Genomic DNA, 27,885 nt, shown 5'->3' with positions numbered 1-27,885 from the left:
CGACTGGACCTAATGGTCAGGGGTCCCTTTACCTTTACTTGGTAGTGGCTTCAATAGGAGGGGGTCAAAAACGGGTGTTGGGGGTGGGCCATTATTATTCCCCCTCCCGCCTAGAGCCGCAGCTCTGCAACCCTGTGCAACCTCTGAAGCCCCATTGTTAGAGGGAAGGGCAGCTTTGACCAAGAGACAAACCACCAGAGAATTGCCGAGGAACACAAAGAAATGTGTTTGTGCTGCTTTTGATCTTTATTCCATTTCCACCCCATCTTTCGCACACGGAACTCAAGGGAACGTCCATGGGGTTCTCAGACAGGCCCCAAGCACCAGAAGCACAGAAGCATTGGCAAGGCGGCCCCATCGCACATCTGTCCCAGTCTTATGTCCTGGTTCTCCTTCCTCTTCAGAGGAGCATCTTGTGGAGGAAGAAACACCTGGAGTCACATCCTCCACCAGGCTGGTGGCTGCAGAAAGTGGGGGAACCACAGGCGACCAGTTCGTGGGGTTCTCCAGCTCTTCTTGGTTGGCTGGGACAAGGCCAGAACTCTGGTTTGCAAAGCGCCCACATTCGGCAGATTCTTGCAGTTAGGAACCAGGTTCTTACGGATAACACTGTACTGTTGCGCTCTTGCTCACAGTGATGCGGGCTGGAGAATAATTATTATTTGGGGTGTGCGCACAATCACGCACACACACGGCACTCGCTTGCGGGGGGTGCTGTGGTTGCTCCCCAGACTGGCCAGCATCCTTGCTTGCCCAGAGCCTCTGTCCCGTGTCTGCCTAGATGTCCGCTCCTTCTGGGCAGCTGCCACCCACTCCTTCAGATCCCTCCTGCTTGGGCCTGTCCTTTGGAGCCTCGCTGAAGCCACTAAAGGCTTGGTTCTGGATCCCGTTGCTGCTTTCAAGAGCAAGGCTGTTGGCGATGACTAGGCTGCTTTTTGTCTTCTGCTGCACACTCAAGTGGATGCTATCAGGCCCTAGTTGGTGGGAGGGAGAGAGAAAGAGGTAAAGTCAGCCACCAGGCTCCCTAACCTCACATGAAGCACCCCCACCTCCTGGCAGGTGTTGTGTATTGAAGTGCTTACCCTGGTCACCAGGGGTATTGTGTATACAGTGGTACCTCTGGATGCGAACGGGATCTGTTCCGGAGCCCCATTCGCATCCTGAAGCGAACACAACCCGCGTCTGCGCAGGTCACGATTTGCTGCTTCCTCGCATGCACGTGACATCATTTTGAGCGTCTGCGCATGCGAGAGCCGCAAAACCCAGAAGTTACACACCCTTTTACTTCCGGGTCACCGCAGAGCGCAACCCAAAAATACTCACCCTGAAGCTACTTCAACCCAAGGTATGACTGTATTGTATAGTTTTCACTCAGGTCCACATCAGTTAATTTAGGCGGGAAACCCTGGGGTGTTGTTATCATGTTGACAGCCGGCTGCCTATAAAAGCAGGCTGGCTGAGCTGTTCAGTTCAGTTCAGTTCCAGCTTACTATAAAGAACCACTTGGAGAAATCTCTGTGTCAATCCACTACTTAATAGCAGCCATTCCGGAGGACAGTTGCTGTCTCGGTCAAGGAGCATGCACAGAAGAGAAGCGCTGACCGCCATGATTTGGTCATAGCTGTGGTCTAATTGCTGGAAAGGAGGGAGCTCATAAGAATATAAGCAGAGTCTGCTGGATCGTGGCCCATCTAGTCCAGCCTCTTATGTGACTGCCCCAGATGCCTCTTTTGGGAGACCAGCAAGTAGGATTTGAGCACAACAGACCTCTTCCCTCTTGTGGTTTCCAGCAACTGGGATTCAGAAGCATTGCTGGCTTCAACCGTGGAGGCAGAGCAGAGCCATTGTGGCTAGCAGCCCTTGATAGCCCTCTCCTCTGTGAACTTGTCTTTTAAAGTGATCTGAGTGGGAGGCCATCACCAAGTTGGACGACCATTGCTGCCTCCTGTAGGAGCAAGTTCCATAGTTTAGCTCTGTCCTGCATGGCGTGGGGGGGGGCCTTAATAATAATAATAATAATAATAATAATAATAATAATAATAATAATTTGTTCCCCAGCCACCCTGGGTGGCTTCCAACAAAGTTTACAAATACATTAAAATGTCACACATTAAAAACTTCCCTGAATAGGGCTGCCTTCAGATGTCTTCTAAATGTCAGGTAGTTGTTTATCTCTTTGACATCTGATGGGGGGGCGTTCCACAGGGCGGGCGCCACTACCGAGAAGGCCCTCTGCCTGGTTCCCTGTAACCTGACTTCTCGCAGGGAGGGAACCGCCAGAAGGCCCTCAGCGCTGAACCTCAGTGTCCAGGCTGAACAATGGGGGTGGAGACGCTCCTTCAGGTATACTGGGCCGAGGCCGTTTAGGGCTTTCAAGGTCAGCACCAACACTTTGAATTGTGCTCGGAAACGTACAGAGAGACAGGCACTGTGCTGAGCAAGTGGGGACTTGGTACAGAGCAGTGCTGCCAACTCTTCAAAAGTGGGGTGTATGCTAAATAAGCAAGTTAAAGCCGGCACTGAAGATTAAACTGGATTAAACAGCTTACATGTGTTTTGCTGTGCTATTAGGAAATTCTTTTTGCACAGTATGGTTTTGAAATGCATTGTTTTCTTTGCTGCAAGCCACTGTGAGCATCTTTTCGTGTGGGTGTGAGAAAGTGACATGGGGAAAAAAGCGAATGAATGAAAGCTCAGCTGGATTTGCATCTTTCCGAAACGCTGGAGAAGAGAGGAAGAGATGGGCCCGTTCGACAGGAGGAGAACCCAGAGTGAGGTCTCATGGAGAGAGGAACCCCCTGCAGCAAGCAAACTACCTCTGCAGAGCACTTCCTTACAGTAATTCAGGAAAGAGCAGTCCTCTCCCACCTCGCCCCACCCGAGCAATGGTGGGCACCCACTTGCCCTTCCTGTCACAGGCGGATTAAACTGTGCCTCCATCCCCCTGTGCCCCTGCCCTCTTTGCCCCTCATTACAGGCTGTCTTGGGACGCGGGTCGCGCTGTGGGTTAAACCACAGAGCCTAGGACATGCCAATCAGAAGGTCAGTGGTTTGAATCCCCACGACGGGGTGAGCTCCCGGCGCTCGGTCCCTGCTCCTGCCAACCTAGAAGTTCGAAAGCCCGCCAAAGTGCAAGTAGATAAATAGGTACCACTCCAGCAGGAAGGTAAACGGTATTTCTGTGCGCTGCTCTGGTTCGCCAGAAGCAGCTGAGTCATGCTGGCTACATGACCCGGAAGCTGTACGCCAGCTCCCTCGGCCAATAAAGTGAGATGAGCGCCACAACCCCAGAGTCGGCCACGACTGGACCTAATGGTCAGGGGTCCGTTTTACAGGCTGCCTCAGCAATTGCCCCTCTTTGTAGGGGTCCGGCTTGGGAAGGCAAACTGGCTCACCGAAATAACTGAGGGCCACAGGCAGGAAGACAAGTCCATGGAGCATCCCCAGCAGTGTGATGATGAGGTTGAGGCGGAAGAAGAAGATCTGGATCAGCTGGGCTTTGGCAAAGGCCAGGACTACAATGCCCGGGAGGTTAGTCATGGCTACGCCAGCAAACACCTGGAGGGGGAGCAAGCAGACAGCACAGGCTGGTTATACCCAGAAATCTCCAAATGGGGGAGAAGGGGCAGAGTTGGCTCACACAGCAGGGACTGCCTCTGCAGGCAGGTGAGGAGTGCTATGGCCTTGGCAGCCTCACCAACACAGCCCAACGCCCAGTTGGCTGCCCACCAGATAGGCATAAACAGCTCCCAAGAGTGGAAGTTGGAAAGTGGAGGGAGAGGCTGAAGAGCTCTCATGCCTATTTGGAGCTGGTTCTGGATGACCAAAAGCAATGTGTTTATTTGGGAGTGCAGGGGGGTGAGAAGAGCACAACTGATTCTGGAGAGGGGGAGCAGAGGTTTGGACAGCCATCCATCGGATTTTTTAGCTGTGATACCTGCAACACAGGTGGCGTTGTGGTCTAAACAACTGAGCCTACGGCTTGCAAATCAAAAGGTCAGCGGTTTGAATCCCCGCGACGGGGTGAGCTCCCGTTGCTTGGTCCTTGCTCCTGCCAACCTAGCAGTTCGAAAGCACATCAAAGTGCAAGTAGATAAATAGGTACCACTCCGGCAGGAAGGTAAACGGCATTTCCGTGCACTGCTCCGGTTTGCCAGAAGCGGCTTTGTCATGCTGGCCACATGACCGAGAAAAACTGTCTGTGAACAAACGCTGGCTCCCTCAACCAGTAAAGCGAGATGAGCGCCGCAACCCCAAAGTCGTCCGTGACTGGACCTAATGTTCAGGGGTCCCTTTACCTTTACCTTACCTGCATTACAGGGAGATGACACTTGGGGTCCCTTAGGTAAAGGGACCCCTGACCATTAGGTCCAGTTGTGACCGACTCTGGGGTTGGGGCGCTCATCTTGCTCTATAGGCCGAGGGAGCCGGCATACAGCTTCCGGGTCATGTGGCCAGCATGACTAAGCTGCTCCTGGCGAACCAGAGCAGTGCACGGAAATGCTGTTTACCTTCCCGCCGGAGTGGTACCTATTTATCTACTTGCACTTTGACGTGCTTTCGAACTGCTAGGTTGGCAGAAGCAGGGACTGAGCAACGGGAGCTCACCCCGTCGCTGGGATTCAAATCACACTCTACAATTCACTGATTCTACGAACCAGCTCCAAAGGCCCCATGAGGGCAGGGCCTCTCCAGAGGCGGATTTAGGGCACCGTGACCAGTTACACCACACTGGGCACCAAGCCTAGGGGGCACCGCAGGGCATCACAATTCTGATGCAATGAATTGAGCAGAATGGAAGGGGAGAGGCAAGAGAGGGGTATGTCACCGTGGACATTTGAAAGACCAAAGCTTGGTCTCTCTTCCCGGCTCCAATGCACCCAAGCAGCATCCTAAACGAAGCCAAAGACCTCCCACGTGTGCCCCTCTCCCCACGACTCACCGCACTCCCCATGTTGACTGTGGCCTCTCTGGCTCTCTCCACTTTGGTGGGCTGTGTGCTGATAGCGAAGGAGCGGGTGATGTGGGAGACAAACTCCACCGAAATGCCCACAGCCTGCCGGGAGGAACAGACCCTTTGTCAGAAGGATGAGCAGCTTTATTATTATTATTAAATCATTTATTATTATTATTATTATTATTATTATTATTATTATTATTATTATTATTATTATTGCAAAGCCCACCAAAAAGCCCCAGTTGTTTTTTTGTACCATGTGTGGCAATTTCGACCTGATCAGCAACGGGCACAAAAATTGCACCTTGCACATATGTGGTGCACCTGTCCCAAGGTGAAAGACTTCTGGGAAAAGATTTATAATGAATCGAAAAAATGTTTAAATGCACATTTATTAAGAAACCAGAAGCCTTTCTGCTTGGAATAACAGGTTTGGAATTGCCCAAGAAATATTGTTTTTGTATGCCACAACTGCAACTATAATTTTTTTGGTCATAAATTGGAAATTACAAGAAGTACCAACAGTGGAGGAATGGCAGATGAAGATGATGGACTTTTGGGAGCTAGCTGACCTGACCGGAAGAGTCCGCAACCAGAAGGAGGAGGAGTACCAAGAGGAATGGAAGAAATTCAGTCTATTTAGCTAAATATGTTGAGATAAATATAATTACTTGCAAGTACAGTGGTACCTCAGGTTAAGTACTTAATTCGTTCTGGAGGTCCGTTCTTAACCTGAAACTGTTCTTAACCTGAAGCACCACTTTAGCTAATGGGGCCTCCCGCTGCGCCACTGGAGCACAATTTCTGTTCTCATCCTGAAGCAAAGTTCTTGACCCGAAGTAATATTTCTGGGTTAGCAGAGTCTATAACCTGAAGCGTATGTAACCTGAAGCGTATGTAACCTCAGGTACCACTGTATCAGATAGGCCTAGGATTTAAATATGTGATGTTGTAGAATACTATGTTGTTAAAATGAAAAGAAAGAAAGATGTTAATCAACCAAGTAAATTCTATGTAAAAATAGTTTTGGAAAACTGCTACAATGATTTATATGGAAACTCAGCCAGGGGGATTCGAGGAAGTCACCCAACAATGTTAACAAAAGTGGAATTATGACAGGATAAATGTTTGTTTGTTTGTTTGTTTAATGTTTTCTTTTCATGTTTGTGGATTTATGTGTCATAAATTTGGAAAACTAATTAAAAAAATTGGGGGGAGGGGAATGCACCTTGCTTCTGTCGCGACTGAAGGAGACATATGGTCCAACCTAACCTGGGCACCTGGTATGGAAGCGAGAGCTGGATCATAAAGAAGGCTGTTTGCCGAAGAATTGATGCTTTTGAATTATGGTGCTGGAGGAGACTCTTGAGAGTCCCATGGACTGCAAGAAGATCAAACCTCTCCATTCCTAAGGAAATCAGCCCTGAGTGCTCACTGGAAGGACAGGTCCTGAAGCTGAGGCTCCAAGACTTTGGCCACCTCATGAGAAGAGAAGACTCCCTGGAAAAGACCCTGATGTTGGGAAAGATTGAGGGAACAAGGAGAAGGGGACGACAGAGGACGAGATGGCTGGACAGTGTTCTCGAAGCTACCAGCATGAGTTTGACTAAACTGTGGGAGGCAGTGGAAGACAGGAGTGCCCAGCGTGCTCTGGTCCAGGGGGTCACGAAGAGTCAGATGCAACTAAACAACTAAAGAACAACAACCTGGGCATCAGGTGCGTTTTGTCCAGTGGTTACAATGCTCATAGATTAATTGGTAAAGGAAATCATTGTAATCAGGAAAATGGAGAGGGGGAAGAGAAGCAGCAGCAGGTTTTCCCACCATTACCCATCAAGCTGCTGTGTCGCGTTCAGAATATTTTTTTTCTTGTTTCCCTCCTCTAAAAACTAGGTAAACTTGTCCTTTATATTTGCAAGCCGGTTTGGTGTTTTGGTTTTGTTGCATTACATGGGCTGGCTTACCGTCACCAGGTTGATGAGGGAGATGGCATTGAAGGAAATGTCCCACAGGGTCATGGCTCCCTGGGTGTCCACCAATATCATGATGATGGTGAACAGGTTGATGAGTCCTGAGCGCAGGTCCATGCCCAGCAGGACACAGCAGACCAGGAAGGTGGGGAGCAAGCAGACGGCCAGGTTGATGACTCCCGCAAGGGCGATGCTCAGGAACTGCTCGTAAAAGACATAGGTGATCCTGCAGAAAAACCACAACGGCGGTGGGAACACCAGCGAGGCACAGAGACCCACTTTGACGCTCTCCCCAGAGCCTCGCTGACCCCAGGGGTGAAGATAAGGGAAACTAGGGACAGTTTCCCCCCAAAAAGGACAAGGTGCCCTTTCCGGTCCCTCCCCAGCCGCTCCCGACATCTTACGTGTATGGGAAGACCGTGAAGTCGGGGTCTGTTCCTGGCACCTGCCGCATGGCAGCGGTGATGTTGGCCGCCAGTTCCCGGGCCGCCTTCAAGGCTGCTGTGTACTCCTGCGAGTTTTTGAGGGGTGTGTGGTATGCCATGAAGCGGGATGCTGTGGAGAGAGGAGACAGGCGCTGCAGTGACCCAGCCACCCAGAGGGGCTTCACCCCTTTGGAGGGGCATTAACTACCTCCCTACTCCTGCAGCCTCCCACCTCTGAAGTGGGGGGCCAGGGAGATGGCACTGGCATGTATATGAAGCCAGAAGCCCACCTCCCTGTCTGCATATCCCTCCATCCACCCTGGTTGCCACAGCAAGAGAGTCGGTGCCCTCCTGGCAGGGCAGCGGAATTCGCACCTGGGGCTTCTTTTTATTCTGGGGGATGGGAGGGGGGAAACACTCACCTATGATTTCCCCATCTGGCCCCAGACGCACAGACGTGTCATAGGCACCACGACCCCTGGAGAAAAAGATGGGGGGGGCACGTTGAGTGTCAGAGAGACGCACTCCCCATGGCAGACTCAATGCAGCAGGTGCAAACTGGAAATGGCCCCAGAGGACTTTTTATTGTATTTTATTGATTTATTTATTGCGATTATTATCCCGCCTCCTTTCCCCCAAGGAGCTCAAGGTGGTATACATACTCCTCGCCCCCATCCTGGCATTTTAACCTCACCACCACAACAGGTTTCCCGTAAGGCACGCTAGGCTAAGAGACACTGTGACTGGTCCAAGGTTACCCAGCGAGAGGGGGGATTCGAACCCTGGTCTATCTCAGGTCTTAAATACAGCACTCGAACCACTACACCACACTGGCTCAAAGCCCAGGATAGGAAAGGCTTTGGGCATCCCAGCTGGCTAGCAGGCAGCCAAGCTGTTTGCCGCCTACAGTTCTCCAAACGGCTTGGAAACAGCCTTCCCCCAGCCCCATGGATGGTTCACACATCAAGACCTTCCTCAGAGGTCCCTCCCTCAGTGCCTGGATTTGGAGCTCTCACCCCACAGAGACACGGGTGGCGCTGTGGGTTAAACCACAGAGCCTAGGGCTTGCCGATCAGAAGGTCGGCGGTTCGAATCCCTGCGATGGGGTGAGCTCCCGTTGTTGCTCCCTGCTCCTGCCAACCTAGCAGTTCCAAAGCACCTCAAAGTGCAAGTAAATAAATAGGCACCGCTCCGGCGGGAAGGTAAACGGCGTTTCCGTGCACTGCTCTGGTTCGCCAGAAGCGGCTTAGTCATGCTGGCCACATGACCGGAAGTTGTACACCGGCTCCCTCGGCCAGTAAAGCGAGATGAGCGCCGCAACCCCAGAGTTGGTCATGACTGGACCTAATGGTCAGGGGGTCCCTTTACCTTTTACCCCACAGAGGTCAAGCTGCCCCCAGGAAAAAACCATGCGCTCCATAACAATCTCCAACCTCCTTGTGGGCCATTTCCTGCAAAATCCACCCACAGCCTGCCTACCCTGGCCTGGCCTCGTGGGCTCCACTGGCTCAATCTGGCCGCTCCTCAGCCTCCGAGCTCCAGCTGGCCCCCCCTTCCGGTAGGGGTGCCTCTACAACGCACAACCAGGCAAGGAGACCCTCTCTGGGGAGGGGGGTCATTCCTTGCTGTACGAACAAACGCCCAGACCCGAATCCTGACCGGCAGACATATACATACACCCCCCCCTGGTGCTTGCAGTACTCACGCCTTGGGGCATTTCAGGTTGGGCATGTCGTGGAGGAACCAGGGCAGGAACCGGTGGAACTCCTCGACACTTGGCCGGAGGGTCCCACTCGTCGGAGCCATGCACTTGTTGAACAGGCAGGACAGGGAAGCTGGGGGAGAGAGAGGCAGAGGAGAGGCAGAGCCCCAGGTCCAGGCAGGAATCTCTGGTCCCCTCCAGCTCCAACCTCGGGCAGGGAAACCCCCAGGGGACGTCCCACCGCCCCCTATACTTTCACAGAATGATAGGGCTGTAGAGTTGAAAGGGCTCCCCAAGGGTCATTCAGCCCCACCCCCTGCTATGCAAGAATCGCAGCTGAAGAATCTCTGGCGGGTTTCTCTGCTTACTGTCGGTGGAGGGGCAGAACTGGCCCCTATCTGGGCCAAAGCTGTGGACGCGGCAGCAGCTGGAAAAGGGGCTCAGCCAGTCGATGAAGTCGTCCACCCAGGAAGAGGCAGGGATGGCCAGGAAGGACCTGGGGGGAGAGACAGCGACATGGAGGGGGGCCGAGGCCCACGGCCAAAGAGAGAGCGCAAGGCTCGAAGGGCAAGAGCGCAGGATGGAGGTACAGGCAGTGGCGTAGCGTGGGGGGTGCAGGGGGGGCCGGCCGCACCGGGCGCAACATCTGGGGGTTAGGGGGCGCAAATCCACGGGTTAGGGGGCGCAAATTACTTGCATTGCCCCGGGTGCTGACAACCCACGCTACGCCACTGGGCACAGGGCACTTGCTCGTCCTGGGCTGCCTCGGCCGTCTCACAGGCCTCCAGGAGCACCACCTGTGGTCTGCGGGGTGGGGGCTGCCCTTGGAGGAAGGGGCAAAATGAAAAGGGGCAGTGGCGCTCGTGGACTGGCTTGCCAAGCCCAGCCTGAGGTGCCACTGGTGAGGTGGAACGAGGAGGGGTGGAGCTGATCTTGCAGTGATCGGATGCAGGAAGCTGGGCACATCCTGCCTGAGAAGGGCGTGGGGTGCCAGGCACCTGATCCTGGGCCCGATGCTGAACCTCAAAATATCAGGAGAAGCTGCTCAATGCTTGTCTGGTCCTCAGCTGCTTGGGGGCTGCTTTGATTTTGAGCTTATTGCCCTCTGGAGCCCCACAGACCACGAAAAATCTCCTGTGCCTCTTCTAGAGGCTGGAGGGCCAGACCACACTACCTTTCCTGTATGAATAATAATAATAATAATAATAATAATAATAATAATAATAATAATAATAATATATTATTATTTGTACCCCGCCTCTGATTGTGGAGGCAGAACATAGATGTTGTGGCTAGTAGCCATCAATAGCCATCTCCTCCATGAATTGGTCTGTTCTCCTCTGAGCTAATAACAACAACAACAACAACAACAACAACAACAACAATAATAATAATAATAATAATAATAATAATTTTTTATTTGTACCCCGCCCATCTGGCTGGGTTTCCCCAGCCACTCTGGGCGGCTTCCAACAAAGATTAAAAATACATTAAAATGTCACACATTAAGAACTTCCCTGAACAAGGCAGATGTTTTTTTAAATGTCAGGTAGTTGTTTATCTCTTTGACATCTGGTGGGAGGGCGTTACACAGGGCGGGCGCCACTACCGAGAAGGCCCTGTGCCTGGTTCCCTGGTATGAAGCAAACTCCAGGCTGCTTTCTAGCATCTGCCTGGGGGTCTGCGGCTCCTTCTCCCCCAGGAAGGGTCCGGGCAAAAGAGCTTCTGCAACTGCTCTTTTACCACCATGCCCTCCCCGGTCAAAGCATCTTTCTCTCTGCCCCTGTAGGATGAACCCCCCAGGAACCCTCCCTCTCTCTATTTTTTCTTACATTTCCTGGCAGGTTTGTGAAGGGAAGAGCATGCAATAATATTCTGGCGTATTTGAGGGCAAAACTGGGGGGCGGGCGCTTTTGTACACCCACCCACCCACCCCTTTTTTACAGGAGCAGAACGGCGCCTCCAAGCAACTTACACGTTGGGGAACTGCACGGCGGACTGGATCTTCTGCGTCAGGGAGTTGTCATCGCAGCCTGAGCTGGAGCAGACACCGTTCATCCCTTCCACCGTGGAGAAGTTGTAGCCCGGCGTGGTGACAAAGTAAGTTGGTGCCCCCACCATGAAGTACGTGTTCAGGTACTGGAAGTACTGCAACATGTAGGAGTCCTGGGGAAAGCAAAGCATAAGAACATCAGAACCACCTAGGACATGTGATAAAATGGGGGAAAAATTGGGTCCATCTCCTTCCCTCTCCTTGCTACCTTTGCCTTGAAGGAGCAGCCCGAGAGCAGAGCCCCAGCAGACTCTGAGCTGCTCTGCCCTCCCTGTGCCCAGGCCAGCCCTTAACATCACCCTCCCTGCCTCTTTCATCCCTCAATGAAGGCTCTTTGCCCTTCGCTACTGGAAATTAAACAGAGAATGGAGGACCGGAGGTGGACATTTAAAAAACTGTCCCCATAGGCACAGCCACTGGAGATCTTGTAATAGATATTTATTGAAGTTTCAGAAATTATATACAAAAGAAAAACAAACAAAACACAGACAAAAAATAACAAGTATAATTTCAATCCCTTATTTTCTTATGCCTTACTTCGCTGACCTCCTCCTCCTACCTCCCCTTTCTGTATTCCAATTTCAAAACATTTATTCAGCAAGTCCTCTCCCTTAATTTCATTTAGTTTTAACCTTTCTTTTCTTTTAACTTGAACATTATTGCTATAAACCACCTAGCTTCTAAGCCATCATCTTTCTAACATTCATTAATTTTGCAGTGTTTCTCATCCCTTTCTTCAGTTTATTTTTGATAACCTTATTTTCATTTAGTTTAATTCATTTACAAAATCCAGTTTTACCTTATCCAAACTTAATCATCGAACTTATACATCAGTTCTTATTCTTAAACCATTTTTTCTAAGGCCGACCAAGGTTCCCTTCCACGAATTTCCCAATTTACATAACAATGATAAGAAAAAATAAAAGCAACAGAATAAATTGTAATTATAAACCCTTTGGAATCCCAAACTCCACCCCCCCTTTCCCGGTTTCAGTCCCCAAAAATGTCCATCAGTCTTAATCTACTATCAGCCTGGAGATCTCACGTCCAGCCACTGGAGATCTTGAAAAGGGGTAGAGGGAGGGGGGCTCAAAGACCCTGGAAGACCCTGGATGCTACCTGGGAAGGCTGGTATGTAGGAAAGAGATGGGGGAGGTCAGCAAATCTACCAGCACATCACTAACTGGCAGCCCTGCTGACCCATACTTCTTTAAACGGGAAATACTATTTTTCATGTTGCTGTCATTTTGCTTGCTTGCCGTACGATAGAACTGTTGTTCATTGGACCTGTTTATATTGTCATTTTTTTTGTATTCATGCTTTTCTGTTTCTTTTTATTACTCCGTCCACTGCTCTGGGACTGAAAACATTCTATGAAGAGTGAGCTATAAATACTGCAAATAATTTAGTTAACAAAGCTACTGGAGGAAGCCAGGTGGAATTAAGCAGCTTCCTTCTTTAAGGTGCAGAGCACTCGGACTCAGCCAAGTCCTCAAGTTCCCTGAAGGAACTTCCTTGTGGAGAAGCCCCTTGGGGAACCATCATCATCATCGCTGCCCCAGAAGACCAGCAAGTCAGCCAGCTCTTACCGTGGGCATGGCCAGCTCCTGATTCAGCCCCACTTCGACATGCAGCATCAGGAAGATTCCAGCGCAGAACATGAAAATGAAGATCAGCATCTGAAGGTAAGAACGCAAGAGGTTCTCTGCAGGTGAAGCAGCAGGATCAGGCCAAAGCGTCTAGTTCAGCATCCCAGTCCTCCTTTGCCCGCAACCAGGGACCAACCAGAGGCTTCCAGGAAGCACACAAGTCTCACTTGAAGGCCATTATTTTATGTGTTAGATGGATTCCCACCCACATTCTCTCCACCCGTCATGGGTGGGTCTGTGGGCTTCTCAGGTGGTGTCTCATCCTGACCAGGGCCTGCTTAGTGGTGGCTCCCCTGGACCTTCAAGTCATACCCTCTCCCACCTCTGATCCTAGAGGAGGTAGATATGGACTACAGTAGCTTGGACTACTGCAATGCGCTCTACGTGGGGCTACCTTTGAAGGTGACTCGGAAACTGCAATTAATCCAGAATGCGGCAGCTAGACTGGTGACTGGGAGTGGCCGCCAGGACCACATAACACCAGTCCTGAAAGATCTGCATTGGCTCCCAGTACGTTTCCGAGCACAATTCAAAGTGTTGGTGCTGACCTTTAAAGCCCTTATCGGCCTCGGTCCAGTATACCTGAAGGAGCGTCTCCACCCCCATCGTTCAGCCCGGACACTGAGATCCAGCACCGAGGGCCTTCTGGCGGTTCCCTCACTGCGAGAAGTGAGGTTACAGGGAACCAGGCAGAGGGCCTTCTTGGTAGTGGCGCCTGCCCTGTGGAACGCCCTCCCAGCAGATGTCAAGGCAATAAACTACTATTTTACTTTTAAAAGAAGTAGGGAAGTTTTTACTGTCTGACGCTGTATTGTTTCTGATATTTGGTTGGAAGCCGCCCAGAGTGGCTGGGGAGACCCAGTCAGATGGGTGGGGTATAAATTATCATTATTATATTAGATATGGCTTCCAAGACTAACAGCCACCGAGGGGGAGTTGGTTAAGAAGGCTCAGAAAGAAGGATTCTTCTCCCTGTACCCTATGTTCTCTCTTGCCTCTCTCTTGCCACCTTGCCTGCTCTCCACCTTGGATTCACACACACACACCCGAAAACCACCCTCTGCCACCTAGCCAGCAACACTCACCACCATGAACCGGACGAAGTTGTTGAGCAAGAAGGGAGCATAGAAGCGTTCGATGAAGGTGCGAAGGAGGCTTCTTTGCTCCTTCTCTGGGCTCTTCTCCTCCAGCTGGATGCAGCAACACAGGTCAAAGCGAGAGGCCTGTGGGCAAAAGGGGCGCCAGCTGAGGACCCCATTGGAGTGTGGGGCTGGGGAGGAGGAGGAGGGGTGGTTGTGGAAGCCTGCAACCCCAGTCAGTAAGGAAACCCTCCCGCCTCAAAAACGCACTTTAAAAGAAAGGCCCCACCCACCTTCTGCCTGCGGGCATCCAGAGACAGCAAGGCCACAAACATGGACACCTGGAGCAAGAAGTCAAAGAGGACGGCCAGGGCAGCGTTCAAGGCAAAGGTTCGGACAGCCGGCATCTCCGACAGGCCACCTAGAAGCAGGAAGGGAGGCGTAAGGTCCAGCAGCAGATCCTGGCTGCTGGATCAGGCCAAAGGCAGAGGTCCACCCTGTCCTCGCAGTGGCCAACGAGCTGCCCTATTGGGAAACCCATAAGCACGATCCAAGCACAAGGGGCCTCTCCCCAACTGTGGCTTCCAGTAACTGGGAATCAGAAGCACTGCTGCCTCTGACTGTGGCAGCAAAACAGAGCCATCCTGGCCAGTTGCCATCAACAGCCCTCTCCTCCTCCAGCCTCTTTTACCTCCATCCAGGTTGGGAGCCATCACTGCCATCTTTGAGGGGGAGACCCACTGTTTGTCTATGCGCTGCATGAAAGTCCTAGCTTTTACCTGTGCTGAATCTTCCAACATTCAGCTCCATTAGATGTCCATGAAAAAAAGGTACAGGGTGGACCTCCTGGGCTCTCTGGCCACAGGGCGAGTCAGGGTCAGCTTTAAGCTTTGGGTTACTGCCACTGCCTTGTTTTCTTCTTTTCATCTCTCAGGGCTGAGCCCACACTGGGGTTCTCCTGGCTTTTCAGGACCCCAATCCCCTTGCAGCTTCGCCTGCTCCAGCGCTTGCTCACCCCCAGGCAGGCAGGGCTTGTCACAAGCTGGGATGAGGGCATCCCTGCAAGAAAGCCTTTGGCCCATTCTAACTGAGGGACACGGGTGGAGCTGTGGGTGAAACAACAGAGCCTAGGGCTTGCCGATCAGAAGGTCGGTGGTTCGAATCCCTGCGACGGGGTGAGCTCCCATTGCTCGGTCCCTGCTCCTGCCAATCTAGCAGTTCAAAAGCACTTCAAAGTGCAAGTAGATAAATAGGTACCGCTCCGGCAGGAAGGTAAACAGTGTTTCCGTGCGCTGCTCTGGTTCGCCAGAAGTGGCTTAGTCATGCTGGCCACATGACCTGGAAGCTGTACGCCGGCTCCCTCGGCCAATAAAGCGAGATTAGCGCCGCAACCCCAGAGTCGGTCACAACTGGACCTAATGGTCAGGAGTCTCTTTACCTTTAACTGAGGGATCGTCACATTTCCGCATTCTGTGCAGTTTTCTATCAGCCCCGCCCTTTCCCCAGTAAAACCTGCTCTTTAGCACTGAATCAGTGCAAACATCCATCTGCAGAAAACCTGCAGATTGACGTTTGCTCTGAGATTGAAAAGCAAAGACGGGCTTTTTCCGGAGAGAAGTGGCAGGATGAGCAGAAGTCTAGGTGAGCCCCGCGAGCCCTGCCACCCTTCTCTGCCCAAACCTGGCTGCATTTGGCCACCCGGGTTTTGTACCCGACTCCATCCTCAGAGAAGCAGTGGCTTTGCTTACCCAGGAAGAAGCAGATGACTTCAGAGAGGCTGCAAAGGAGCATGCTGGGCGCCACGTCACCCAAAACCCGCCCGATGTGTTGCTCCGTCGTCTCCCCAGGCCGTGGCTCACACCGCTGCAGTGGGAGGCAGAGGAAGGGGGTCTGAGAAACGGGGGGGGGTCCTCACCCACAGAGCAGCAAGGCGGAGAAGTCGAGGTGTCTGCTGGGGTTCTCAAACAGGGGTGGTCTGGCCTCAGCTGGGTGCAAAGGTGTCCCTCCAATCTGGGGTCTCTCAGACCCCCTTCTCCTTCCCCAAGGCCCAGCAGTCCTGAAGTAGGAGAGCTGCTCTGTTCCGGGACAGGGCCAGCCTATCCATGAGGCTGGGTGAGGCAGTTGCCTTGGGCAGCAGGCTGGGGACCGTTGGGAGGAGTGGTAGATCTGGACCCCCAAGCAGCATGCTGCTTGCCGCTGCTTGCTTAACAAGAGCAGGGCCATGGCTGCCACTGCTTGTGCCTCTTTAGCCTCCGTTCCTCCTCCCGCTCAAGCGGCAAAAGCACCTTTGTTCTGGACATGCCAAGCCTTGGGAGCCCTCCCGGCATTTCTCGCACCTGGTACTCCAGCACGAAGATGAAGATGTTGTCAGCACCGACCGCCAGCACCAGGAAGGGGACGACCTCGATGATGATGAGGGAGGAGGGCAGCCCTATGTAGGAGTAGAAGCCCAGGGACGACAGCACAGCCCCCAGGACCACCAGGATTCCTCCGAAGCCCAGCGTCACCTTGGAGTCCACCTGAAAAGATGAGGCAAGGCGTGGTGACGAGAGGATGCTCCTCAGCAGCGAGGACGCAAGGGGCAAGCCCAGTCCTTGCACCTGCTTCTACACCCAGAGAGGCATGAAGCCTCTTCCAGGTGTTGTGCTGGGTCCAGGAGAAGAGCAGGGCTCTCTCCGTGGTGGCACCAAACTCTGGAAGCACTCGGAAAGCAGCTGCTCCTTAAGTACTGGAAGCCTTGATGCTGCAGGAGGGACTGGAGCTCCTCTGCCCCCCTGCTTCTCCTCCTCCTCTTGGGTCTGGCCACCTCCACCCGCCTTGCCGTGGGGCAGCCCCTTCATACCAGGATGCGCTTCCAGCTGGAGTACTCGCCCAAGGCCAGTGCAATGTACACAAAGATCACCAGGTAGCTGACAGCAAAGATGGGGAGGTCCTCCCAGGTGGTGCGGTTGATCTCATCCTCCAGTGAACGCTGCAGGTATTATGGGGGGGGGGAATAAGAGGGCCTTAAGAGTCTATAGGGGAGAGTCTGCCGGAGCCATCAAGGGGAAGACTTTCCACCTGCCTTCCCCACCCCCTTCCTGGCAGGTGTGGGGCAGATATTGCTTTTGCTGCAATTTGGATGTTTGCATTTTATTTGGATGTTTGCATTTTATTGTTTCAGTGTTTATTAGCATGAGATGTTTGCCCTAATGATATTACGCCTGACTTTTTGGTTCAATCGTGCCTTGTTCCGTAACTGTTAATGCATTATCTCGAAATGTTTTTATATATTTATTTTGTACGTTGATGTGAGCCACCTTAACAGTGTTAGAAACTGAGATAGGAAAGCTAGGAGCTGAATGGCACCTTAAACCGAGGTTATGAGCTCAACAACGGAATGTCTAGGCGCACTTTTTTATATAACAAGAATACAAAGCTGAAAATGAACAAACTGCAGCTGAAATAATATGTTCATTTTTCCTTCCCCTGCCCGCCCCCCATAATCTTCTTAAGAGGGTCCCTTCTCCAGTCTTCAGAGCAGCTGGAAGTGGGGAGGCAGAAAAAAGTCCTCCTTTCCTTCCACCCTGCAGTTTTAATCTGAAATCTCAGGCACAGCACTGCGCCCAGAGCTCGCACTAATGAATTCCCCTGTCGCATAACAATGGGAGTTTCGAATACTGCACCTTGAGCATGGAAAAGCAGCCGGGGAAGGACAACCAATGTGAAAGGCTCAGGATTGGTTTCTCAGGCACATAAGATGCTCAAAGTGCATAACTCAGGCCGGCCCTCCGCATTCCTTGCACCAGCCGAGAGATGCCCCTGATTCTGTGCCCGTTCAGCTCATGCTCTCCAGGCACACAGGGATGAGAGGGACATACAGTGGTACCTCGGGTTAAGAATTCGTTCTGGAGGTCTGTTCTTAACCTGAAACCGTTCTTAACCTGAGGTACCACTTTAGCTAACGGGGCCTCCTGCCGCCGCCACACAATTTCTGTTCTGATCCTGAGGTAAAGTTCTTAACCCGAGCTACTATTTCTGGGTTAGCGGAGTCTGTAACCTGAAGTGTCTGTAAACTGTAGCGTCGGTAACCCGAGGTACCACTGTACAGTGGTACCCCAGGTTACATACGCTTCAGGTTACAGACTCCGCTAACCCAGAAATAGTGCTTCAGGTTAAGAGCTTTGCTTCAGGATGAGAACAGAAATCGGGCTCCGGCGGCACGGCGGCAGCAGGAGGCCCCATTAGCTAAAGTGCTGCTTCAGGTTAAGAACAGTTTCAGGTTAAGTACGGACCTCCGGAACGAATTAAGTACTTAACCTGAGATACCACTGAAAATTGAAAATTCCAAAAGTTTAAAAATGATGAACATCAGGCTCTCTGGGCAGGTTTTCTCCTCTCCTCCGTCAACAACTTGACTGATTTGGGCAGCGAAGGCAAAAAAAGAAGAAGAAGAAAGTAGACACAGTACAGAAGGGGAGCAGAAATGGAATATAACCTTCTCCAATCAGTCTAGCAGGTCACTTTGGGGCTGACCGGGCACCCAAATCTGGCGTCCACTGGTCAGTGGAATGGGCTGGTTCTGGCCGGCAGATGTTGGGCACGGCTGACCACAGTGGTGTGAGTAGCCCCAGCCCCCAATGGCAAATGGGAGGCACGGGGGTCCTTGGTGGGGCAGCAGCAACACCCACCTCTGCCATGTAGGCGACCGTGTAGCTGTCCTCATGTTCCCGCTGGAATTCCTGCACAATCTCCAGGAACTGCTTCTCCCACAACATGGCGAAGTCGAATCGAGGGTCACTGGGAGGGAAGTTGTTCAATGAGAAGGTCAAGATGAGAGCCTGGCCTTCCGAGTACTCCTCCTCTGTCAGGCAGAGAAGAAGGAGGTCACAGAGAGGCAGGTTGGGGGTGGCACATCCGCAAGGCAGCAAGCCCCCCCCCCCCGAGAGCCCCAGTTCCCTCACACAAAGCCCCCCATCTTCTCCCTCAAACCACAGGTGTGGTGGTTTCTCCAGGCCCCTCAGGTGCCCCTGCTGGGCCTGACTAGGTGGGGCATCTTGAGACCCTCAGGAATTTCCTCTCTGGATAAGTATAATGATAGAGGGCCTTCTCGGTGGTGGCACCCGCCCTGTGGAACACCCTCCCACCAGATGTCAAAGAGAAGAACAACTACCAAACTTTTAGAAGACATCTGAAGGCAGCCCTGTTTAGGGAAGCTTTTAATGTTTAATAGGTTATTGTATTTTAGTGTTTTGTTGGAAGCCGCCCAGAGTGGCTGGGGAAACCCAGCCAGATGGGCGGGGTATAAATAATAAATAATAATAATAATAATAATAATAATAATAATAATAATAATAATAATTATTATTATTATTATTATTATTATTATTATTATTATTTGTTGTTGTTGTTGTTGTTGTTGTTGTTGTTGTTGTTGTTGTTGTTGTTGTTGTTATTACAGTGCTTGGAATGAGTTTATACAGAATATATTAGGTGATGGATAAAGATTATGCACGTCTGGATACAAATGTGCAGAAATGTAATTTCTTTTATTTTCATTTTCATTTGTGTTTTCACCACCACTCATTTCAAAAAAAGAAAGGAAGGGGGAAAGAAAGAAAAAACAGGAAAAAATGGGAATAAGCTATTTTCTTTCAATTTTCTTTCTTTTTTAGAAAGGAGCAATGGGGGGCAAAGGGGGGGGGCATAAGCTGTGGTGCTAGAAATTGTGGACGACCAATGCAGCTGAACACTGGAAGATTCGGAATAGATAAAAGCAAGACCTTGACACCCTGCAAAGTTGAAATGTGGAACTTTTATTTAAACAAACTTTTTATAAAGAAACCAGAAGCTGTCCTATTGGGCATATTAGATTCAAATACTCCAAATGAAAATAAGAGCACATTCTTATATGCAACAATGGCAACAAGAATAGTAATAGCTAAACATTGGAAAAGTGAAATAGTACCAACAAAAAAAGAGTGGGAGGACAGACTATTTGAATATTTTGAAATGGCAAAACTCACGGATACAATTAGGGGGCAGTCTAACTAAAGGTTCCAAAAAGAGTGGGGAGTGTATAGAGATTACCTAAAAAACCAGTGTCCTCAAATCAAAACTGAACTTGCATTGAGTAATTTTCGCAAACCACAATATGGTCTATAACTAAGTCCAGTAGATGGAGAAGGGTAGGAATGATGAAATGAGAAAGAAACAGATGAACAAACAGGAAAATAGACCCGCTTTGAGGAGGAAGAAGTAATACTAGAAAAGAATAAGAATGGGAAATATAATATTGGGCTAACATAATTCTGTGTGCAAGAGCGTACGGATTCATGGCTTTATGTGTTTGTCATTTGTTTTGTGTTTTCTTTTTAGTTTGTTTCTTAATTGTCCTTACATGTTAGTGTGTGTGTTTATGTGTTGCAACAAAAACTTACCCGGTAATAAAAAGCATTTTTTAAAAAAACACAGAAGCTCTGGTGGTTGCCACAGTACCAAAATAGCACATGTGCATGTGCGCACACACACACACCGCCCTGACCTTAAAAAATGTCTTAATACCACTTATAACCGCAGCCCCTTGCGGCCTGGGCAGCCCAATCTGTGCATGACACAAAAGACCCAATCTTTCCTCCCAGGGGGTGGGCATGCCTCTTACCTGGATACCCCCCCACGGCCAGGAAAGGGAAGACAGGCCCTCCGTACTCTGCCATGCAGCTCAGCTCCAGCGTGGTGATGTCTTGGAAAGAGAGAGGTGAGCTGTGAAGGCAAAGGAATTGAGCGCCCAGTGAGAAACAGGCATTAAGGACGCTCCGGAAAGCCCTCCTGATTTCAGAGGAAGGGAGCCGCCTCGTTCACCAGGGACAGCAGAGGAGGCTGCCTTTGCCAGTACCAGCCCATCAAGCTCTGCGCTGTCTGCTTCAGGGGTGGAGAACCTCCTGCCCACAAGCCAAAATTGCCCCACCAGGAGTTCAGCTATGGCCCCCCATATGCAGTCACTTCCCCACACCTGAAATTGCAGGTGGGGCGGGAAGAGAAGCTGCGAGCAGGGCACAACTAGGAGCCTTAAACTGCTCAAGGACAGGAGGGCCAAAGCCTGCACACACCAGGAACTCGCTTGAGCAACCAGTGTCTGAAAAATGAAGGGTCACTGGCTGGGGCGGAGGCGTGGGGCTTGCAAGGTGCTTTGCGCCAGACCCTGTTTCCCATTGCCAGTCCTGGATTTACAGAAGCCATCATCCCAGTTCCTCACTTGATCCCAGAATGTCCTGCTTTTCCTTAAAGGTAAAGGTACCCCTGACCATTAGGTCCAGATGTGGCCGACTCTGGGGTTGCGGTGCTCATCTCGCTTTATTGGCCGGGGGAGCCGGTGTACAGCTTCCGGGTCATGTGGCCAGCATGTCTAAGCCGCTTCTGGCGAACCAGAGCAGCGCACGGAAACGCCGTTTACCTTCCCGCCGGAGTGGTACCTATTTATCTACTTGCACTTTGACGTGCTTTCAAACTATTAGGTTGGCAGGAGCAGGGACCGAGCAACGGGAGCTCACCCCGTCACGGGGATTCAAACCGCTGACCTTCTGATCGGCAAGTCCTAGGCTCTGTGGTTTAACCCACAGCGCCACCTGTATGCTTTGCAAGGTGCTTTGCGCCAGACCCTGTTTCCCATTGCCAGTCCCAGATTTACAGAAGCCATCATCCCAGTACCTCATTTGATCCCGGAATGTCCCGCTTTTCCTTAGGACGTCCCTATTTCGATCGGAGAAGTGCTGGAGGTTATGGAGTTATGCCACCCCTGAGCCAAGGAGATAACTATAGAGTGGAACCTCAGTTTTCGAGTGTCTCAGAAGCCAAACGTATTGGACGCCAAAAACCCAGAAGTAATTGCTTCCGTTTTTGAACATGCCTTGGAAGCCGAACGGCTTCCGCTGCGTGTTTCTCTTTTTTTCTCAATGGATTTTGCCCACCGCCAGTTACTCCTCAGTTTTTGAACGTTTCGGAAGTTGAACAGTCTTCCGGAACGAATTACATTCAAAAACCGAGTTTCCACTGTACATCCTTTAGAAGACATCTGAAGACAGCTTGTATAAGGAAGTTTTTTAATGTTCACTTATGTTTTTATAGGGGACACGGGTGGCGCTGTGGGTTAAACCACAGAGCCTAGGGCTTGCCGATCAGAAGGTTGGCGGTTCGAATCCTCGCTACAGGGTGAGCTCCCATTGCTCAGTCCCTGCTCCTGCCAACCTAGCGGTTTGAAAGTGCAAGTAGATCAATAGGTATTGCTCCGGCGGGAAGGTAAACGGCGTTTCCGTGCGCTGCTCTGGTTTGCCAGAAGCGGCTTAGTCATGCTGGGCACATGATCCAGAAGCTGTACACCAGTTCCCTCGGCCAGTAAAGTGAGATGAACGCCGCAACCCCAGAGTCAGTCATGACTGGACCTAATCGTCAGGGGGTCCCTTTACCTTTATGTTTTTATATGTGTTGGAAACCACCCAGAGTGGCTGGGGCTACCCAGTCAGATGGGTGGGCTATAAAACAGAATATCATCATCATCATTATGGAATAGGACATCCCTATTTTCATGCTGTGTTCTGATTGGTCTCACCACCTGTCCACGTTGGCATGGAGGGGTGGGGGCCACAGAGCCAAAATATTTTTCCCCTCCCCCTCAGTCAACCTCAGTTTGCAGCGGCTCTCCAGGTTCCCAGACCTTTCTCAACCCTACCTAGGGATGATGCTGGGGACGAACAGAGGACGTTCCGCTTGCCGATCAGGGGCTCTAAGCCTGAGCCACGGGCAAAGGGACAGCAACACTTGTGGGAGGAAGGACTCTGCTCTTGCTGGACTGCAGTAAGAGCTGTTGGACAGTGGAATTTGCTGCCAAGGAGTGTGGTGGAGTCTCCTTCTTTGGAGGTCTTTAAGCAGAGGCTTGACAACCATATGTCAGGAGTGCTCTGATGGTGTTTCCTGCTTGGCAGGGGGTTGGACTCGATGGCCCTTGTGGTCTCTTCCAACTCTATGATTCTATGAGCAGAGACTCAGAGCCAGCAGTTGGTTGCCAACCCTCCACTTTGAAGGCCGCCTCTGGGCACTGCCAACAAAACCAGGCTCCCGGGAAGGCCCAGCCTCACCTCCCACCTCAAGGGCTGTGCCAAGCTGGCGCAGGAGGTAATTTGTTCCTGACTCCAAACATAGGACTCAGCCAGACGCACACCCCCTGCTCCAGCTCAGCCTGATCAAAACAAAGGCCGCTGTCCCACTAAAGTGTATATTAAAAAAGGGGGTCCCCTGGGGGCCAGGGCTTACTTGACGCAATAGAGGAAGTGGTCCCGCCAGTCCACGGTGCCATTCTTGCCCCTCATCGTCTGGTTGGCCATCATATTCAAGCGGGTCACGTTGTTCTGAAAATACTGCAACAGGCTGTTGACGCAGCAGTCAGAGAGGGTAGAATTCTCAGGGTTCAGGGGGGCATAGCAGATGTCCTTCAGAGAGATGTTCCTGCCATACTCCGCAGACCAGACCTCGATGGCTTGCAGCCTCTGCTGCAGGTCCAGCAGGTCCAGTAGAACCTCCATGGAGAGGATGCCGCTGAAATTCTTATTGCCCAGGATGAGGGAGTCGTAGGTGTAGCTGGGACGGTCCTTGGCGGTCATGATGACCTGGTTAGTCCTGAAGAAGGGCCCAAAGTTCTCGTCATAGAAGGTCTTCTCCTTCCGGGCCTGGCTGTCGGGTTTGGACCACAGCTCCACAGGGTCTGTGGTCAGCTGGATAAAGACCAGCCCGCTGGAGAGCCCTATCACCACCACCACCGAGATGGCGATCACCTGGATGGGGTAGGAGGCCACCAGTGTGCCCCAGCAGCTGAATGTCCTGGCCAGGAAGTCGTGGGTGGCCTGGCTCACTTTCTGAGAACAGGTTGGCTTGGGCATGGCTTTCTTGGGGCCTTTGTCCTTCTGTTTCCGACACGAGCAGGAGCACCCTCGCTGGATCAGGAAGGCCACAAACAGCACCATGAGGAGGCAGAAAAGGAAGATGCACAGGAACAGGACCCCACCCATTCCCCCCACTTGGAAGGGCTTCTGGGCAGGGTGAGGGTCCAGGGCTGCAGGACATGCCTGGGAACAGTCCTGGCAGGAACACCTCTCCTTGGTCCCATTGCCCACTGCCTCGCTGCACTTCCAGGCCGTTCCGTTGAAGGGCACGATGCCACCCTGAATTGGGGCAGAGCCTTCGGGCACCAGCTGGAAGGAGATGGCCAAAGGGGCCAGCCCATTGCTTGTGTCCCCCTGGAAATCCAGCCACCTCTGGCTGTTGCACAAGGTGGCCCCATATTTGCCACACATGGTGCTGATGGCGTAGCCACCCGTGGCTGGCATCCTCACCCCTTTGCAAGAGTCGAAGGACTCCTGAGCAAAGCGCTGGCTGTAGTAGCACTGGTACTCCAAGACCCCTTGCTTCTCCTCCCCCTGGATGGTCCGGTTGAAATAGCGGGTGATGTTGGTGAAGAGGCTCTGGTCTGGGCTGCAAGTGCTCTGGCAGTAGATGCTGGCAAAGTTCTCCGAGCAGGACGGGCAGCGAGACAGAATCGCCTGGGACATGGACAGGCTGGCCTGCAGGTCTCGCAGCTGGGCCTCGGAGCAGCAGGCGAAGGTGTCATTGGCCCCCGTGAACAGCATCGGGCAGATGGTCTGGAGCAGGTTGAGGTGGGAGCCATTGACTTTCCGGGCCGGCGTGTTGGAGATGCAAGGGACAACTGCTGGGAGAAGACTGGAACTGATTTCGGGGTTCTTGCCGCACACTCCGTAGAAGGAACAGTATTTTGCCTGATGGATTGGTGTGAGGGCAGCAGCCTTGGTCCCATAGGAGGGGGAGGGAGAGATGTCATACAGAACCGGTCATTTCTTAGTATTTATTTTGTCAGTTAGGTCTAGACTTTTTTGTCACCACTATTGTGCTTCAGTTCCTCAAACTTCCTTCCCATCAAAGTCTCTTCTATTGTGAAGACAGAAGTGGACCTAAAGGGGCGTCTCCACCTCCATCGTTCAGCCCAGACACTGAGATCCAGCACCGAGGGCCTTCCGGCGGTTCCCTCATTGCGAGAAGTGAGGTTACAGGGAACCAGGCAGAGGGCCTTCTCGGTAGTGGCACCCGTCCTGTGGAACGCCCTCCCATCAGATGTGAAGGAAATAAGCAGCTATCCTATCTTTAAAAGACATCTGAAGGCAGCCCTGTTCAGGGAAGTTTTTAATATTTAATGCTGTATTGTTTTTAACACTTGATTGGGAGCTGGGGAAACTCAGCCAGATGGGCGGGGTATAAATATATTATTATTATTATTATTATTATTATTATTATTATTATTATTATTATTCTGCTTCTCTGCAGTCGCCTTATTCTCCTTTGGCACAATTTTGCCCCCCTCATCACCCAAAGACCCCCCACTGCCTCCCTAACTGGCTGTCTGCTAGCAACATACCTGAGAGCTTTCATTGCTCGTGGTCTTTCTGTTTTTAGCAATTTGCTCCTCAAATACTTTTCTTTTTGCATTCCTTACTGTCTGCATACTTCTCTCTGTATTTTCATGTTCCTTTTTAGTCTCATTTGAACAAGACTTCCATTTTCTAATGGAAATTTTCTTGTCTCTATAACAGCTTATTTGACCACATTGGCACCCTGCCAGTACCTCATTTGATCTACAGTGCATACATTCTAGCTAATACTGTCGTTTTAAACAACCCCCCAAATATTTGGAGCGAATTGACCCTCTTGACTTTGACCCTTGCAACTTCCTTTTTGTCCCAGTCCTCTCCGGTTTAGGAAATTTCAAATGTGACCGCTAGATTTTCTTTGCAATTGTCTATTTGCACATACACTGAATCAGATAGCACTATGGTCACTGTTCCCAGTTGGTTCAAGATCACTTGCACCAAGTTCTGGTGCCATTTAAGATGAAGTCCCGGGCACCCTGCTCTGTTCCTAGGGCACAGACTTTGAGGGCATGTAGAAATGCTACCCCTACGTGTGATGGGTACGCAACAGCCTAGACCAGGGGTCAGCAACCTTTTTCAGCAGGGGGTCAGTCCACCGTCCCTCAGACCATGTGGGGGGCCAGACTATATTTTGAAAAAGAAAAAAAGGAATGAATTCCTATGCCCCACAAATAACCCCGAGATGCATTTTAAATGAAAGCACACATTCTACTCATGTAAAAACACGCTTATTCCTGGACCGTCCGCGGGCCGGATTGAGAAGGCGATTGGGTGTGTGTAACTGAAGTTGCCTATTACTATAGCATTTCCTCTTTTGAATGTTTCCTTGATTTCGTTCTCCATCTGAATATCTCCCTGAGCACTTTCGCCAAGGGGATAACATGTCCCCAGTACAAAGTTACTCTTGGGACCCAGCATTACCGCGCACAACGATTATTCGGAGCGATGCTGCTCTGTGTCCTCTTTGACACAGTGCAAGACCACCTCCAGAAAGCCCTCTGCCCTATTCTTCCTATTGCGTTTGCATCCACAGATAATTGTGTCTCACCGGCCCACAAGGTTTCCCCTTGGCTGTGAGAAGCTGCACTAAAATCCCTGTTTCCTCTTAAAACGCGCACATTAAAATATATTTGGAGGCCTTGTTTTTGAGCCAAGAACTGCACTGGAACTGTGGGGAACTGTGAAAGTACCTAGATCAAGGGAAGTAATAGTGCCACTGTATTCTGCTCTGGTCAGACCTCACCTGGAGTACTGTGTCCAGTTCTGGGCACCACAATTCAAGAAAGACACTGACAAACTGGAACGTGTCCAGAGGAGGGCAACCAAAATGGTCAAAGGCCTGGAAACGATGCCTTATGAGGAACGGCTAAGGGAGCTGGGCATGTTTAGCCTGGAGAAGAGGAGGTTAAGGAGTGATATGATAGCCATGTTCAAATATATAAAAGGATGTCACATAGAGGGAGAAAGGTTGTTTTCTGCTGCTCCAGAGAAGCGGACACGGAGCAATGGATCCAAACTACAAGAAAGAAGATTCCACCTAAACATTAGGAAGAACTTCCTGACAGTAAGAGCTGTTCGACAGTGGAATTTGCTGCCAAGGAGTGTGGTGGAGTCTCCTACTTTGGAAGTCTTTAAGCAGAGGCTTGACAACCATATGTCAGGAGTGCTCTGATGGTGTTTCCTGCTTGGCAGGGGGGTTGGACTCGATGGCCCTTGTGGTCTCTTCCAACTCTATGATTCTGTGATTCTCTATGAGTACAACTGAATTCTGATCCGTCCAGGAGGGTGGATCTCATCAGACTGATTTGGAATTTGCAAGAACTCGGACTCTTCGAGACGGGGGAGGCACCTCTTCCACAAGGCTTTCAATATTGCTTGCTGTATTGTCTCCTGTGTATCTGCTATCCTATTTTGTTACTGATAGTGGAAGCTGCTTTTCCACCGCTCTGGACGGTAGGACCCAAACCAGTGGATTCCAGTGACAAGAAAAGAGATTCCAGCTAAACCTTTCTGACAGTAAGAGCTGTTTGACAGCACTGACAGACTCCCTTGGAAGGTGACAGACACCACTGGCGATTTTAAAGCAGATGTTGAATAGCCATCTGCCAGGGATACTTTGGCTGCAATTCCTGCCTGCCGTGCAAGGATTTGGACTAGATGACCCTTGCGGTCCTTCCCAACTGTATGATTTCTGCCTTCGTAAACCAGTGTGAACGTCTTAGGAAAGGAAAGTTGAACAAGGCCTGTCTGTTGTTCCCTGGCAGTCCAGAGATATAGGACCCATTTTCTGTGGGCAGCTGAAACCGGACAGAGATGGACTTGGGCTGCCCATTTAGTTCCATCTCATCCTGCTCCCCTAAGAAACAGCTCGGTTGCCCAAGGCCCTTCGAAGGCTGTTGCCTCCTGAAGCCCTCTTGCCCTTCCCTCCATCATCCACCCCCACCAGGCCCCTGACCTCACTCACCAGGCCCAGCCCGGCCCTGGAAAGCACCAAGGCAAGCAGGATGGCGCTCAGCATCCTGGCAGCTTGTCCTCAGTCCCAGACAGAAGCTTCAGAAAGGAGGGAGTGCCCAAGACTTGCT

At 51.2% G+C, this 27,885-nt stretch overlaps 1 protein-coding gene across 1 annotated transcript; it reads right to left on the bottom strand.

Annotated features, from left to right (window-relative positions):
* Window positions 1–205: 205 nt before the first annotated feature.
* NPC1L1 (NPC1 like intracellular cholesterol transporter 1) lies at window positions 206–27,885 on the bottom strand. The gene is made up of 19 exons (XM_082229808.1): window positions 27,768–27,885; window positions 23,121–24,664; window positions 20,476–20,576; window positions 18,506–18,678; window positions 16,678–16,806; window positions 16,172–16,354; window positions 15,584–15,698; window positions 14,129–14,256; window positions 13,842–13,979; window positions 12,697–12,786; window positions 11,030–11,220; window positions 9,423–9,550; window positions 9,058–9,187; window positions 7,775–7,830; window positions 7,332–7,482; window positions 6,922–7,153; window positions 4,943–5,056; window positions 3,396–3,558; window positions 206–974 (listed from the first exon to the last, which is right to left on the bottom strand). Exons 1-19 carry the CDS (start codon window positions 27,819–27,821, stop codon window positions 778–780), a joined length of 4,017 nt encoding a protein of 1,338 aa, XP_082085934.1. The 5' UTR covers window positions 27,822–27,885; the 3' UTR covers window positions 206–777.

Source organism: Podarcis vaucheri, assembly GCF_965113315.1.
Source record: "Podarcis vaucheri genome assembly, chromosome: 7".
Lineage (NCBI taxonomy): Eukaryota > Metazoa > Chordata > Lepidosauria > Squamata > Lacertidae > Podarcis > Podarcis vaucheri.
This window is presented reverse-complemented; position numbering and strand designations above follow the sequence as displayed.

Coding starts and splice junctions, on each gene's coding strand:
- NPC1L1 (XM_082229808.1), bottom strand. CDS start 27,821: ATGCTGAGCGCCATCCTGCTTGCCTTGGTGCTTTCCAGGGCCGGGCTG. Junction 24,665..27,767: donor CCAGGGCCGGGCTGGGCCTG/GTGAGTGAGGTC, acceptor TATGGGACCAAG/GCTGCTGCCCTCACACCAAT. Junction 12,787..13,841: donor ACTTCGTCCGGTTCATGGTG/GTGAGTGTTGCT, acceptor TCTTACCTTCAG/ATGCTGATCTTCATTTTCAT.